This window comes from Chrysochloris asiatica, unplaced genomic scaffold, assembly GCF_000296735.1.
Source record: "Chrysochloris asiatica unplaced genomic scaffold, ChrAsi1.0 scaffold00025, whole genome shotgun sequence".
Taxonomy (NCBI): domain Eukaryota; kingdom Metazoa; phylum Chordata; class Mammalia; order Afrosoricida; family Chrysochloridae; genus Chrysochloris; species Chrysochloris asiatica.
In genome coordinates, this window is record NW_006408543.1 from 17,112,766 (window position 1) to 17,129,461 (window position 16,696).

At 40.1% G+C, this 16,696-nt stretch overlaps 1 protein-coding gene across 2 annotated transcripts in view; it reads left to right on the forward strand.

Moving 5' to 3' along the window:
• Window positions 1-13,555, forward strand: part of TC2N (tandem C2 domains, nuclear) — a 42,918-nt gene extending 29,363 nt beyond the window's left edge. For both annotated transcript variants that reach the window (XM_006839568.1, XM_006839569.1), the window contains 3 exons: window positions 3,139-3,253; window positions 10,741-10,940; window positions 13,445-13,555. In XM_006839568.1, the coding sequence (XP_006839631.1) occupies window positions 3,139-3,253; window positions 10,741-10,940; window positions 13,445-13,555 (426 nt within the window). The remainder of the gene's footprint in view (window positions 1-3,138; window positions 3,254-10,740; window positions 10,941-13,444) is intronic.
• The last annotated feature ends 3,141 nt before the right edge of the window (window positions 13,556-16,696 follow it).

Below are 16,696 nucleotides of genomic sequence, written 5' to 3' on the forward strand. Positions count from 1 at the left end.
GTGAATTCACAAAGTTCCTAGAAACAAATGAGAATGAAAACACAACATACTGTGTCCCATCTTTGGGACACAGCGAAAGCAGTGCCGAGAGGACAATTTATTGCGATAAATGTGCACATCCCAAAAGAAGAAAGAGCTAAAATTAATACATTAACACAGCATTTCCAACAATTAGAAACAGTGAAAAGAGGCTTCCTATGGAGCCTTTGCATTGCATAAGACCATAGGTGGAATCCAGTACCCCATCCAGAATTGTCTGAGGTGGGAAATTTCCATTGGAAGGGATGAGTAGATCAGCCTGGAGTGGCTAGAAAAGCAGAAGATACTTCATGAAAGAAAGACCGACAGGAAAAATCAGAAACAATAACAGCAGTCTGATTGACTACTATAAGTACAACTAAGCTGTTCGCCCAGGAGCCATCAAGGCAAGTGGTCAGGTCCCCTCAGAGCAAGATTAAGACTTCCAAGACTAAGGCTCAAGGGGAATACATGAGCAGGCATGTGGTCTGGCTGGTGACCACGTTGGAAACCGATAAGGGGAAGAGGGGGGATAAAACAGCAATGAAGTTGGGAGCTAAGTCCGACCACATTCAATAGACTCCTGTGAACCCGGGTGGAGACCTGGTTGGCCAGCAGTTACAGCAAGACCCAGGGTCTCCTGGGCCCAGAGGCAGTGGCATGACCACAGAGGACTAGAGCGGAGAGTGAAGTGTCCAGCTGAAATGAAGTGAGAGGAGATGCACAAGAACACCCACACTTGCAGATAGTACCCACTTGACCTGGCTTCGATGGCTGGGTGATCAGAACTCGACTAGAAGAAGAAAGAAAGGGGGGGGGGGGCGGAAATAAATAAATAACCTGCTACAATTTGATGAACTTTACCTATACTTATGGATGTAGCAGCTCAAAAAAGGGAACAAATCTTTACAGCGATGTTCACTCCCACCCCCTCAGTACACAGGGTGGACAGGGATGGGCAACTAAGACATTGACTACCCAAAATGGGTATAAAGGCAAGAAGTGACTATCTTACAAGCTTTCAAGAGTGAGCCTAGTTCTAGATGGGGCTGGGTAGGTAGAATCTCCACTGAATGATTTCCAGTCTGTTGGGACCAGGCTGGCAAAAGGAAATGGGGATAAGACTCTTGTGGTACAATAGTGAATAATTGCCATCAGGACTGACTGTGAGGGTAGGAAATTTAGAGGTAAATGTTTTTTGACAAAAGGAGGAGAGTGAGTGATTTTGCAACCCAGGAACAGAGGTCCCTGTGACTATCAAGTGAGAAGAGTGGAGAGTGGGACCCTACCCTGAGAGGCAGTGATGCCAGGGATGGAGACAGATGATGACGTGGACAGATGGAGGGACTGGGGACACTGAACTCAGGAAGGGAGAGGGGCTGTGTGTTGGCAGCCGGAGGGCGGGCCTGTGTGGCGCACCCTTTGGTTATTTGATGATACATGGAGGGGATTGTAATCATTGTAATGAAATGAAATACAATACGATGAATGTAAAACTGCTGTTCTCCTATGTAAACCCACATAATTCATAATAAAAACTTAAAAAAAAAAAAGCGAAAGCAGCAGATTCATTTATTTATATAATTTAGCATTTGTTGCCAAAATAAACAGTTTTGTATTATTTTAGATTTTCATCTTACTTCAGCCTCAAAAGTTGAATTTTTAAGTGGAAACAATCTGACTTGGTTTCTTAAGGCATGACTCCTTTTACACAAGGAGACTGTTTTATGAAAACGTCTAATTTCAGTCAGTGGCATGTGCTTGTTTGGTGTTTTCTTCATGAACCAGGAATTGGTTCTTAGGGCACACTGAAGGATAACAGCTTTCAGGCAGATGAGCAGAGACTTCTGTGTCTGCTTGTGTGGAGCCCTGGTGAGGTCTGTCACACTATGTTGTTGCTTTATGCCTATCCTTGTTAGTTCCAACATGTCAACAGCAATATTACTGTGTTTGGACAACTTTATGTGTCTCTCTTTTCATCTTTCACACCAAGAAAATTGGAATCCCATAATAGGCTGGCCGGGGTTGAATATCACAGACAAATTACCAGCTTGCTTTTTATATGTATCAGCAGTACAGAAGAGTAAGTTTTCATATTTTTTCCCCTGTCTAAAACCAGATGTCATCACATGGACTATAACTCATGGTGTGTCTGAGTAGAACCGTTTGGCTGATTTTTTCAGAAGTTCATCTCCAGGACTTTCCTCTGAGGCAGTTTCAAACCTCCACCCTTTTGGTTAGCAGTTAAGCACATTACCAGTTGGCACCTCTGTGTTGTGTACTTTTTTCTGTTCTGATTCAGAGACCCTCTATGGCACAGTAGAACTGCACCGTAGAGTTTTCGAGGCTGGAATCTGTGGTGGGTAGCTGATTCCCTCTCTAGCTTTCCTTGATTTTATTGGGTGCCTCAGGTTTTGTTTGACCTTTACCTTATTTGCCATGGCCACCTCATACTTACACTAGCTTCCTTCTTGCCAACTTCCTTTCTTTCTTTTTTATATTTGCTTTTCCACTCAGCATAGTAATCCGGCTCTTAGCTCACGGATGGGCTCCTTGTGGTAACCTTTTGTTTTGTTCTGTTATTCGCAGGGTCAACCTGAGTCAACTCAATGGCAATTGGCAGCAACTCTGATTTCTGTAATTAGAAAGCGGATGATGATTCTCAAATAGAACATGTTTATATTTTGATTTTATATGATTAAAAAACAGTTTCAATGACTACAGTTAAGTCTTTTGAATAAATAACCTGCTATAATTTATTTAAATAATCTGCCACTTTCATGTTTACTTCACAGACATTTTCTTCACAAATACTGCTTAGGAACTTTGTTTTTTTTTTTGAGTTGCTTCCTTCCCTCACTGAATTTGAAGGCTCAGTATGTAGGCGTAATTTGTATTTTTAGAATCCATGAGATTTATCTTATTAACCTTCATTTATGACTAAAGCTTTGTTGGCAAAGGCTAGCAAGTAAAAGCACAGATGGCAATTTTGTATTAGATAAAATAGAATTTGAGGGGGGAAAAAAGATTTAGTAATGCTTTTAAAATTTCTAATCTTTGAATTTTTGAAATCCCCGCAAACTTGATTGATACTTACTAGTGACACTTTTTGATATGCAGGTTTGCCATGCAGAGCTTGAACTGGGAACTTGTTTTCAAGCCATAAATAGCAGAATTCAGCTACAAATCCTTGAAGCACAGTACCTTCCTAGCTCATCAACGCCTTTGACTTTGAGTAAGTATACCAGTGGTTCAGAATGGAATCTTCAACAAGTATTGTTGTTGTGAAGCATCATCGAGCTGCATCCGACTCGTATCAGCCATTAGAGGGTTTCCAAGGAGCAGCTGGTGGGTTTGAACCGCCAGCCTTGCTGTTAGTCCAGTGCTTATCCTACAGCGCCACACCAGAACGCCACAAAAAGTATTAGTAAAAGATAACTTGGGTGGATAAAAATGATAAAAAAGTATTTTTTTTCCCCCTGCAGTTTGTACAATGGGGATTAAAATCATAGTAGCTTTTAGTATAAAGATTGCCCTTTTAATTGAAAATTACCATACTGGACTTTAAATTTTAGCCAATGTGCCTGACTTTACTCACTGGTTTCTGGATCCTTATCCAATTGTGATCACCCTTTGTCTGATTGTTGTTGTTGCTAAGTGCCGTGGAGTTGGTTCCGTTTCATAGTATAGGGTTTCCGAGGAGTGGCTGGTGAGTTTGCACTTCTGACCTTGAGGTTCAAACCAACCTTGCAGTCCAGTGCTTATTCTACAGTGCCACAGCAGGACAACTCTACATCTGATCAAAGTCCTTATTAGTAGCTCAGTTCATAGATGCTAAGTATCCAGAGGACTGACAGGTTTGTATATCTAGACCATTTATCCTCTCTCTAGAGGTCCTTGGATAAGGAACTCTGGTAGCATAGTGGTTACGAGTCAGACTACGAACCGCAAGGTCAGCAGTTCTAAACTACCAGCTATTCTGCAAGAGAAAGATGAGGCTTTCTGCTCCCGTAAAGATTTACAGCCTCGGAAAACCCTGTACAGGGTCACTATGAGTCAGAACTGACTCCATGGCACATAACAACAGCAACAGAGGTCCTTGGATAGTTGTTCTAAAAATTAGAGATTTTCTTTAAAATAAAGCAATAACCCAAACTATCAAAGAATGGTAGTTGATCCATTCTTCCATCCATTGGTGGAGGAGACATTCCTGAAGTCCTACTAGCCTTACTCTATGGTCCACTGTATTCTTTGCTGAACTGGATTTGACTATTCCCTTGCCTTTATTTACCATATTTAATCAATCCCTGAGGTTTGTCATTCTTTTTCCATGTCTATGCTATTTTCCCCCTAGCTAGGCTCACCATCCAACGAGCTCTGGTAGCGTAGTGGTTACGAATCGGGCTGCGAACCGCAAGGTCATCCGTTCGAAACTACCAGCTGTTCTGCGAGAGAAAGATGAGACTTTCTGTTCCCGTAAAGATTTACAGCCTCAGAAACCCTGTACAGGGTTGCTATGGGTCGGAACAGACTCCACGGCACATAACCACCAACCACCACCTAGGCTCACCATCCATTCAGTTATACATTTATCACTACCTTTGCTTACCATTGTAACCTCAGTACTAGGAGGCCATACCTGGGTTTGGGGAGGAAGACAGACCCTAGTGTCTACTCTGATTGAAGCCTAGTGAGAGAGAGCTTAATATGGCTACATTGTGGTGGTGGTAGTGGGATTTCCATATGGAAGTGTCTGGAATGCTAAGTGTTGGCATGAATATTTGGATGTAATCACATACAGGTGATCATTAAGGTGGGGATACCAGAAGATGTGTTTTCTAAGAAGGCAGAATCCTGAACATAAGCTTTAGGGAAAGTCATAGTAAGGACAAAATAAAAACAAGAAAAGCTGTTTGCATGCTAATAAGGAGAGCTACAATAATGAGAAAGAGTTGTTGTTGTTAGGTGCCATCGAGTCGGTTCTGACCCATAGTGACCCTCTGAACAACAGAATGAAACACCGCCTGGTCCTTCACCATCCTCACAATCACTGCTACGCTTGAGCCCATTGTCGCTGCCACTGTACCAATACATATCATTGGGGGTCTCCTTTTTGCTCACCCTCCACTTTATCAAGCATGATGTCCTTCTCTGGGGATTAGTCCCTCCTGAATATGTCTGAGGTATAAGAGACAAAGTCTGGCCATCCTGGCTTCTAAGGAGCATTTTGGTTGTACTTCTTCCAACACAGATTGGTTTGTTCTTCTGACAGTTCATGGATCTGTGCATGGAAAAAAGACTTTTAAAAGTGGCATGGGTTAGGATGAAATCTAACCTTAATATTTATTATTTTACTAGCTTTTTAATCCTACCTCAAGAGCCATGGGAACGTGGTGGCTTATGCATTGGTGTGCTAAACTACAAGGTCAGCAGTTCGAATTTCCCAGCCCCTCCTCAGGAGAAAGGCTTTCTGCTCCCATAAAGATGTTTGTGTGTGTGTGTTTTTAACATTTTATTGTGAGTTGAGTGAAGGTTTACAGACAAGATCATCAACTTTACATTCAACAAATCATACACTTCATTTCATGTCAATGATTGCTTTCCCCTCCATGTAATACCAGTTACCCCTCTTCCTTTCTGTGCTTCTTCTTTCCCTTCCACCCACCTTCTTATCCCTTCTCAACTTTTGACCTTAGGTACATGTTGCCGTTTGGATTTTGAATGATTGACCATTCCATGGTGAGGACACCTTACTAGTGTTGTTGTCCCTCTCTCCCCTGTTAAACCTAGTGTCTAACTGCTGGGCAAAAAATTAGGCCATGAGGTTGGGTTGAGTTCCTTTCCAGACCTGAAGGGTGGCCATGGGCCATAGTGTCAGGTTCTTCCCGTCTCTTTCTGACCAGTAAACCCAGTCTTTTATTATTATTATTCATTGTTAGTTTTGTTCCACATTTGCTTCCACTGTATCCGCGGCCATCTAATGTAATCCCTTTTACAGCAGTTGGTAGTGGTAGCCGGACACGGTCTAGTTCTTCTGGTCTCAGAGTTTGATGTTCACATGGTCCATTATTTAATGCCATCCAGTTGATTCTGACTCTTAGCAATTGTGTGTAGGATTTCCAAGGAGCAGCTGGTGAGTTTGAATCACTGACCTTGTGGTTCAAACCGACCTTGAGATCAAATGCTTATCCAGTGGTACGGTGGGGAACTTTATTCTGCCAAAATATATAGTACCATTCGTGGACCATACAAAATTATCAATTTAAAAAATTAGCCTGCTCAACTTGGACATTGGCTACCCAAAATGGGGTGGGGGTGGGGCTGGGACTACAGCTAGTGGTTACGAATCGGGCTACGAACCACAAGGTCAACAGTTCAAAACTACCAGCTGTTTCATGGGAGAAAGATGAGGTGTTCTGCTTCCGTAAATATTTACAGCCTTGGAAACCTTGTACAGGGCCACTATGAGTCAGAACCGACTCCACAGCACACAGCTACAACCACCACCACAAAAGCAGGAAGTGACTGGCTTACAGGCTTTCAAGAGGGAGCCTAGATCCAGAGATCATGGAGGAAGGTAGACTCTCCACTGAGTAGTATCCAGTCTGTCTAGGCGGGACTGATGAAAGGAGATGGGGATAGGTCTCTTGTGATACAATAGTGAATAATTTCTATCAGGACTGACTGTGAGGGTTGGAATTGTAAAGGTAGATGTTGTGTAGCAAAAGGGAGGATGTGGTTGACTTTGCAGTCCAGGAGTGGAGGTCCCTGGGACCATCAAGGGAGAAGAGTGGAGAGCGGGACCATACCCAGAGAAATAGTGACATCAGAGATGGAGGCAGAGACGATGATGTGGAGAGATGGAGCGGCTGGGGACTCTAGACTTAGAGAGGGAGAGGGGCTGTGTGCTGATGACTGGGGGGCAGGCTTGCAGGGTATACCCTTTGGTTGGTTAATAATGCATGGAGGGAATTGTAACCATGGAAATGAAATGATATACGATAGGATGAATGTAAAGCTATCACATAATTCACAATAAAACAGTTTTTTAAAAAAAAAATAGCCTGCTATATTTGGTCAAACATTTAATTAACTAACCCCTAAGTCCTGGTGTGGTACTGTGGATGAATGCACTGCACTGCAAGGTCAATTTGAACCTCAGGGTTGGCCGTCAAGCTCATCAGCCATCCCTTGGAAACCCTAGACAGGGTTGCTGTGAGTTGGGATTGAGTTGAAGGCACTTAACAACAAACAACATGATGGCTGGAACGACGGTTGCCTTGGCAGGAGCAGACCAAATAATTTCGCTAGCCTTGTGTGTCTCGTGGGCCAGATGTTTCCCACCCTGATTTAAAACCTTGGAAACTATACAGGGTGGCTGTGATCCAAAACCAACTCCATGGCAAACAGCAGCAGTACAGTCCTTGCAAGAGCTTTCTTACAATCTTCTCTGCTGATTTGTGCCCCTAAATCTAGTACTGGAGCTCTGGTGTGGCACCATAGGAGAAGCATTGGAACTGCTAGCCAAAAGGTCAACAGTTCAAACCTACCAGCCACTTCTTGGAAACCCTAACCTGGGTCACTATGAGTTAGAACTGACTCAATGGCACATAACAACATCTTGTACTAGGAATTCAGATATACTACACTATCTAGCACTTTAAAGAGCAAAGATAACAGTTTGAGGCCTAAGGTGCTCATGACCCAAGCCATGGTATTTTTAATAATCTCATGTGTATGCAAAAGTTGGACAATGAATAAAGATGACCATAGAAGATCAGTGCATTTGAGTTATGGTGTTGGAGGAGAATATTTAAAGTACCATGGACTGTCAGAAGAATAAATAAATCTGTGTTGGAAGAAGTATAGACGGAATGTTTCTTAGAAGCCAAGATGGCCAGACTTCATCTCATACTTTGTACATATTATCAGGAGGGACCAGTCTTTGGAGAAGGATATCATGCTCGGTAAGGTGGAAGGCCAGAGAAAATGAGGAAAACCCCCAATAAGATGGATTGGCACAGTGGCAGCAGCAATGAGCTGAAATGTAGCAACAATCGTGAGGTTGGCACAGAACTGGGCAGTGTTTCGTTCTGTTGTGCATAAGGCTGTTATGAGTCAGTACTGACTTGATGGCACCTAACAACAACAACCTGGCTGTGTGTTCCGTTTATCTCCTGACTTAGTCACATGTTGTCTTGCTCTTTATTACTGGATCTCTGCTTTAGCAGGGCACGTTCCTGCCCAGAGTTAAATCAGGGTTTCTTTCATAAAGGTGGAGATAATGGATTGTAGTGACAGTTAGTCATTACACAAATGTTTATAGTAAAATGGCATGTGTTGAAAATAAAGTGCTGCTCTGATATATATTCCGCCTCTGCTAACAAAGAAAAGCAGTTGTGGCAGTTTTATATTAGACGAAATACATTTAAGGCAAGAAATAGTTAATTGGACAAAAATAGTTCTTTCGGTGTTTTTTCAAATAGAAAGTTCATCTGTTGGAGGCAGGCTGGTGGCAAGCTGGTAGCTGCATGCCCCAATACCCCTACACAAAAACAAACAGACTAAAAGATGTAGATCCAATGGTTTCAGAACTCTGGAGACCAGTTAAAGCATTACAGCACCTAAAGGAATCAAGAAACAGCCAGCTGACAAATGGTAGGAAAACTGTCCTCTCTACCACGGAGATTCTTTCTTCTCCCCACCTCCTGGCAGAACAGAGGCTGTAAACAGACACCTTTTGCTGGCAGGCCATTGTGTGTGATTTCATCTCTGTCTAGGGGCAACAGGAAGGACTGAGGAGGCTCCATCCTCTGGTTTAGCCAGCCTCCATACTCCTCAGGACTGGGTGGGAAGTAGCAAGCAACACCCGAAGGCTGTGATCGCCCTCCGTCACCTGGGATTCATGCGTGTGGTTAAAGCAAACAATGAGGGCCCAAAGAGAAGGACTGGTGTGAGAATTTCCTGCAGAATTTAGAACTTTTCAAAGCACAAATCTAGTTATGTAAAGTGGCAGATTAAGAAGTTCTAGAGATCTTCCTCCAATAAAACAACTACTGCCTTGGAAAGAGCAATTGGGGCCAAGTATTTTGGCCCTCTCTAACTGGGGTTTGTGTACTTAAATCAATAAGGAAGAGTGCTTGATGAAGGAACAAGCTGCTGGTCTTTCCAAGGAGAATCTCATTCGCCAGTAGAGTGGCTGGCTGGGGCCGAGGTAAGCAGTGGGACCTTGTTCTCCCAAGTATTTGGGATTGCACATTTTGTACAGTTGGGTTGGTCTGGCAGTGTCTCAAGGAAGAAACAACCCATTGATGAAATGGGCTAAGGGCTTGACTAGACATCCCACTGAAGAAGACAAACAAATGGCCAATAAAGCACATGAAAAGATGCCCAGCCTCAGTAGTCATTAAACCTAAAAACCCAACCCATGGCCACCAAGCCGATTCTGACTCTAGCATCCAAGAGGACAGAGAAGATCTACCCCCACAGGGTTCCCAAGGCTGCAGGTCTTTACAAAAGCAGACTGCCACAAGTTTCCCCCATGGTGGGTTCAAACTGCCAAGCTTTTGGTTAACAGTCAAGAACTTAAACACTAAGCTACTGGACACAAATCAAAACCAAAAAGAAAACAGAAAGTAACAACAATGTAGAGAAATTGGAACACTTACTCATTGACGGTGGAATTGTAAAATTGTACAGGTATGGACAATACATCGGGGTTCCTCAAGAAGTTAAATACAGGACTGTTGTTGTTGTTGTTAATTGTCTTCGAGTTGGTTCCGACTCATAGCGACCCTGATAGGGTTTCCAAGGAGTGGCTGGTGAATTTGAACCAGTTAGTAAATTTGATCTTGCAGTTCAAACCAACCTTGTGGTCCAGTGCCTTATTCCACAGCGCCACACCAGGACTAAACATAATATAGCTATATACCTTTATTTGTGTCTTTTTTTTCTTCTTATTTTTTTTTATAGAAGACAGCATACATGTATTATTTTTATTATATCTTGTTTTCCTTTTTTATTTAAAAGTCAACTACATGAAAAAAATGTATGTTTAAGGGAAAATATTTCTATAGAATTGTTATTAATCCAAAATAAAATTTTATGCATTAAAATAATACTGATAACCACAAAGTAAACACTAAAACAATATAAAAAAATATTGTTTTAAAATACTATAGAGTTGGTTCTGACTTATAGCGACTGTACCTACAATAGAATGAAACACTGTCAAATTCAGAGTCATTCTCATGATCCTGCTATGCATGAGACCGTAGTAGGCTCTTGTCACTGAATTTTGTTGAGATTCTTCCTTTTTAATCACTGATTCTTTCTTTTCTTTTTTTTTTAGGCCTATTCTACTGTAATTTAAATACTTTTTTTTTTTTTTTTTTAAGGTTTTTATTGTGGATTGAGTGAAAGTCTACAGGGCACATCATTCAACACATCATACATCTTGTTTCAGTACAATGATTATAATCCCTTCCATGTACCATCAGTTAACAGTATTTCTCTCTATTCACTTTAGCTCTTTATTTTTTTTTTAAACACTTAAGGCATATATAATAATTTACACCACCAAGGGGCACATTCTGCAAGCCTGCCTCCTGGCCGCCATCTCTTAGGCCCTCTCTTCCCATGAATCTAGAGTCCTCAGCTGCTCCCTCTTTCATCTTGTATCTTAAGTAACATTTTATATGTCACAATGTTCTTGTTTTTTAGGCTTTTTTGTGAAGGTTGCAATGTTTAGCTCAGGAGATTTGATTTATAAGAAGAAGACACGCTTGCTGAAGGCTTCCAATGGACAAGTAAAGTGGGGAGAGACTATGATTTTTCCACTGATACAGACAGAAAAAGAAATTATTTTTCTTATTAAACTTTATAGCCGAAGTTCTGTGAGAAGAAAACACTTTGTGGGCCAGGTTAGTAGTGAATTTTTATCATGATTTTACCTACCTTGCATTTTTCTGGGACCATTTAATCAGATTGTTAACACAGGAGATGTAGGATGAAATTAAAGTTGAAGAGAAGAAAATTCTGAGCATCATAGGTTAAAATTTAATGTGACCAAAAAAACTTGCTAGATTTTTTGCTTCAATACAAAAAGCTGGAAATTCTGAGCATTCAGGTTTTCTGTCTTAAAATATGTCTATTTCTAAACTTTTCAACTTTAAAAACTGCCAGTACAGTGATTTTTCAGTACCATTGACTAGATCCTTATAAAGGAAGAAGCATTATTTAAATCAAATTTATGTTTATCTTGATCACTGTTGGTTCATTTGCTATTAAATGGATTATGTTGTTGTCATTGTTAAGTGCTGTTGGTTTCCGAGAGGCAGCTAGTAGGTTTGAACCACCAACCTTGTGGTTCAAACCGACCTGGAAGTCTGGTGCTTATCCTACAGTGCCAAACCAAGACTCCAAGACAATTATAATAGGTTTCAATTCCTAGAAAAAAATCAATTTTAGCAGTGACTGTGATATTATTTAGATATTCAATACTGGTGCTGAATGATTATTTAAAAATTCTTAGAAATTTACATAAGACATGTCATTTGCTTACTTGGCAGGCCTCATACTTGCTTGCTCTGTAATGACTTTCTGTATTCCAAAGTGGATCTGTTTAGCTGTCTATTATCTTTTGTCTTAACCACAATTTGTTTGAACCATATTTAAACTCCAGAAATTTATATTTTTGGTTCAGAAGCTTCCACATGACTGCAAGATGTTATTAACAGTCTAAATGAAATCCTCAAATTATATTATAAATTTCCAAGATTAATGTCAACTCTGACTCATCCTTTTCATGTGTTCCCTAAAGTAAACTTCGGGTGTGGCACTATAGGATCAGCACTGGACTGTGAACCACAAGGCTGATAGTTCAAACCTACCAGTTACTCCTCTGAAACCTTCTACAGAGTCACTAATAGTTGGAACCGACTCGACGGCACTTAACAACATTTAAATGTCATAGTTTTATTGTTGTTCATTTATTTTTATTTGGAAAAGAGTTTGAGCTCAACAATTTTTATAACTATCATACTTTCCAAAGCCCTGGGGCCTTCTCATCAAGCCTCAACTATCATGTGAATCAATGGGAATGTATATGAAAGGTAATTTTCAGAATTAGCTTTATGATGATTCTGGTTCTGTTGTTGTTGCTGTTGAGGTTTTAATTAAACGAATAACTTGGGACAAGTTCTTGTTGGTCATGTGCTCCAGCAGCTTATAAGCCACCATGATGGTGTGGCCAGATGTGGAATCAGATTCTCCCAGTGCAGTCCAGTTTTATCAGAATTATAGATTGCAGTTTCTTATAAGATTTTATTTGAAGAAAAGCTTCTTTAGACCAAGAAAGAAAGGGAAAAAATGTTTGAAAAACAATGACCTGATTCAAAGTTTTTGTTTTAAGGAATTAGAAGTTAGGCTCTGAGAATTTTAATTCCAAGGTAACAGCATTTTTAAGTAGCTACCACCTCGATGAGAATTCGGGTCCCCCTTGCCTCCATGAAATGTAACCATTGTGGTATCTTCTGTTTGTATGACTCATTACAGTTTCCCACAGTTCATTCCCTTCTGTTATCTAAAGTTACCTAAGTGATGTTGTTGTTGTTGTTGTTGTTAAGTGTCGTTGAGTCAGTTCCTACTCATAGCGACCCTGTATAGGGCTTCTGAGGAGCTGCTGATGAGTTTGAACTATCAACCTTGTGGTTCAAACTGACCTTGCCATTCAGTGTTTATCATACAGCACCATACCACGACTCCATACATCAGTGATTGTTGTTGTTGAGGACCATCGAGTCGGTTCAGACCCATAGCACCCCTGTATAGGAGTGGCTGGTGAGCTTGAACCACTGACCTTGCTATTGAAACCAACCTTGCAGTCTAGCACATTAACCCACAGATACTGTGACATTATTCACTGTGATCAACAGTAACTATGTATAGATATCTATTATAATTACAGTTTTCCTTAATATAAAAGGTTTAAAAAAATATATATGTATGTAAATATATTAAATGAGGTTGATATATAAAAAAGTATATATCCTCCTCATTTAAAAAGTATGTATCAACCTCATTTAATAGACTTAGTAAACAGTAATATTCACAAAAATATTTTGGGGTGGTTTATGCTCAGCTTCTAGATTAATTGAATAAGAAAGGATAACAGTCACTAAATGGGGAAAATAAATTTGGAATAGCTCACATTAAATTTTTTCATTGACTTGTATCATTTACTCTTCTGAATGACTAAATAGGCTATAGATGTTGTTTCAAATGGAAACTCAATAAATTTCGGGGAAAATGGGAAGATGTTTAATTGAAAATATGCAAATCAACCTGTGAAATATCTTTCCTAATATTTCTGTTTGAGTTCAGTTGGTATTTTGTCAAGTTAAATAATTGTACTGTTTCTGTACAGATTTGGATAAGTGAAAATAGTAATACCATTGACGCAGCGGACCAGTGGAAAGAGACCATTACTAACCCAGAAAAAGTTGTTATCAAGTGGCACAAATTAAATCCATCTTGAAGATTTCACACGTGAAGAACTTCACCCGTATTTAGAAGACTTCTTATTTCAGTATGCTACCAAAGAAGAGACAAATGATTGCCTTGGTTGATGGAGGCCATGGTTATAGTACATAAAGGGTCTGATCAAAAAAAAAAAAAATTAAACTTGATGAAAAATGTAATTCTATCAGATATCCAAATGGAAGGAAATGTTTTAAAACTTTGCCCAGCAGACAATAAAATAAAGGATAGTGTGATGGTTGTTGTTGCAGTTCAATGCCATCCAGCCAGTTCTGACTCATAGCGACCCCTTGTTACCATAGAAACAGCAGGAGACCAAAGCACTGCCTGGTCCTGCCCCATCCTCACAGTCATTTCTGTTTGTCACTAGGCAACTAACTACACAATAAAACCAACAAACATATCAACCATAGACAGTTATTGCTGTATTATTGAAGCTCTGCATAGATACTTAGAACCTAGTGTTACCAAGTCTCCGTTAATACTACTCGGCGCTTAGAAGACTTTTGATTAGAACCTGGGCGCCACTGTTTACCTCTTGCCACGTGTTGTCTCTCACAAAGTAAAAAGGAAATGAACTATTTCAACTCATTGTTTATCAGAAAAGTTTGTGCCCTGTGTTTCGTAAGTTCTTACCCAGTGTTTCATTGCTGCTTTGTAAGCTGTTCATATGCAAAATACTAAGACGCTGTTGCCTTCAGAAATAGGAAAGTATATATATTCCATCAAGAACAAATGAAAACACCAGAAGGTTGACACTTAGTTCTGGAAACCCAGCATATAAACACATTTCTCCCTCTGTCAAATATTCTACTTTGTTTATTTGAAGCTCTAACCAGGTGATTATCCATATGGCTTATCCTAATTATCAAAATGAAATGAGCCTAAAGAGTAAATTTCATTTTTTTTATGGTAGTGACTTCCTTGTTTTTATTTTTTAAATAGCAACGAGTGGTTTTATAGTCCACATTGTTAACACAACATCTTATTTATTCATAAACATACCTGATAGTACTATGTAGCAAATATTTTGTATTGCTACTTTATTTCAGGTACTCACTAGAATTCAGTGTGTGGGGATCATTCTGCTGAGTTTTGGGAGCCAGTTGAGCTTTTAGGAGACATAAATGGCACCATCCATGACCTTGGAAAATTTGCCTTGATTTTTACTTTCACCGTCTTCCATTCTGATTTCTCTTTTACTTTATCCCATAGATTTATGCTAAGAGACAGATGGTGATATTTTAGGCCCAAAATAGGCCCTGCTTTCGCTTTAGAAGGTGCCCTGCTGGCATAATGTCTAAGATATTAAGGACAGTGTTTCAGCTGCTAACTGAAACGGCAGTTTGATCCCACCAGCTGTTTCTCAGGGAAAAGATTACAGCCTTAGAAACCCTGTGGGACAGTTCTGCTATAGTGTCACTATGAGTCAGAATCGACGCAGTGACATATATATAAACCAACAATAGCACTAACATCCCTTCTTTGTTCCACTTCCTGTGTTCTGGTTATTTTTTATATTTTTTCTAAATAGATACTTATTCGAGTTCTAGCACCACCTCCTCAAGCTACAAAATGCACATATTTTACATTCCCTTTGTTTCTGATTAGGAGTCCTGCTGGTACTGTGGGTTAGGCTGTGGGCTGCTCACTCAAGGTCAGTGGTTCAAAGCCACCAGCTGTTCTGAGGGAGAAAGACAAGACTATCTGCTCTCATAAGAATTTACAGTCTAGGAAACCCTACTGGGTTTAAGCACTAACTGTTATTAAGTGCCGTTGAATTGGTTCCAACTCATAGCCACCCTGTATAGGGTTTCCAAGGAGTGGCTATTGGGTCTGAACCATTGACCTTGAGATTCTCCTCCCTGTGCTGATCCTATGGCACTATACCAGGAGTCTTACATGCTATCAAGTCACTATAAGTCACAGTTGAAGTGGCCTAGACTTTTTTTTTTTTAATGGTTTTGCTTCTACTAAGTCATCAATTGCTCCTCAGAAACCCTATACAGGTTGCTATGAGTCAGAACCGACTCAGTGGAACTTAACAATAACAACCATTATGGTAAACCAGTAGAGTTTGACACATACTCTCTACCACTATGTTTTCTGAAATACTTTTTTTAAAAAGCAGTGAAAATTGGCATATTGGATAGTACTCACATGAATTTTTAAAAGATACCATCTTGTATGATAGGATCTGAAACTTTGACGCAAATGCAGCTATTTAAATAGCCACCCAAGAAGCTAATATACATTATTAGCTTTTAGTTATTAAGTAACAGGCTTAATTGTTTTAGAAAGTCTAAATATATATTTTAGTTTTCTATATCCTTTTTTTGCTGAAAGTGAAGACTTAGAATATTTAGTGATGAAAATCAAAGACCACAGCCTTGGGTATGGATTGCACCTCAATGTAAAGAAAACAAAAATCCTCACCACTGGACCAATAAACAGAATTCTAATCAATGGAGAAAAGATAGAAGTTGTCAAGGACTTCATTGTTCAACACTCATGGAAGCAGCAGCCAAGAAATCAAACAATGTATTGCATTAGGCAAATCTGCTGCACAAGACCTTTTTAAAGTACTGAAGAGCAAAGATGTCAGCTTGAGGACTAAGGTGCACCTGACGCAAACCATGGTATTTTCAGTAATCTCATATGTATGTGAAAGCTGGATAGTGAATAAGGAAGATCGTGGAAGAATGGATGCTTTTGAGTTACGGTGTTGGCGGAGAATATTGAAAGTGCCATGGGCTGCCAAAAGAACCAACAGATCTGTGTTGGAAGAAGTACAGCCAGAGTGCTCCTTGGAGGCCAGGATGGCCAAACTTTGTCTCTCATACTTCATACATATTGTCTGGAGGGACCAGTTGCTGGAGAAGGATATCATGTTTGGTAAGGTGGAGGGTCAGAAAAAAAGAGGAAGACCCCCAACAAGATGGATTGGCCAAGTGGCAGCATCAATGGGCTCAAACATGGCAACAATTGTTAGGTTGGCCCAGGACCAGGCAGTATTTCATTCTGTTGTATATAGGGTCGCTATATGAGTCGGTACCGACTTGATGGCACCTAACAACAACAATTAATGCTTTCATTTCCTACATGCTGATATATGTAGTCATGGACCTGACTCAGTTTT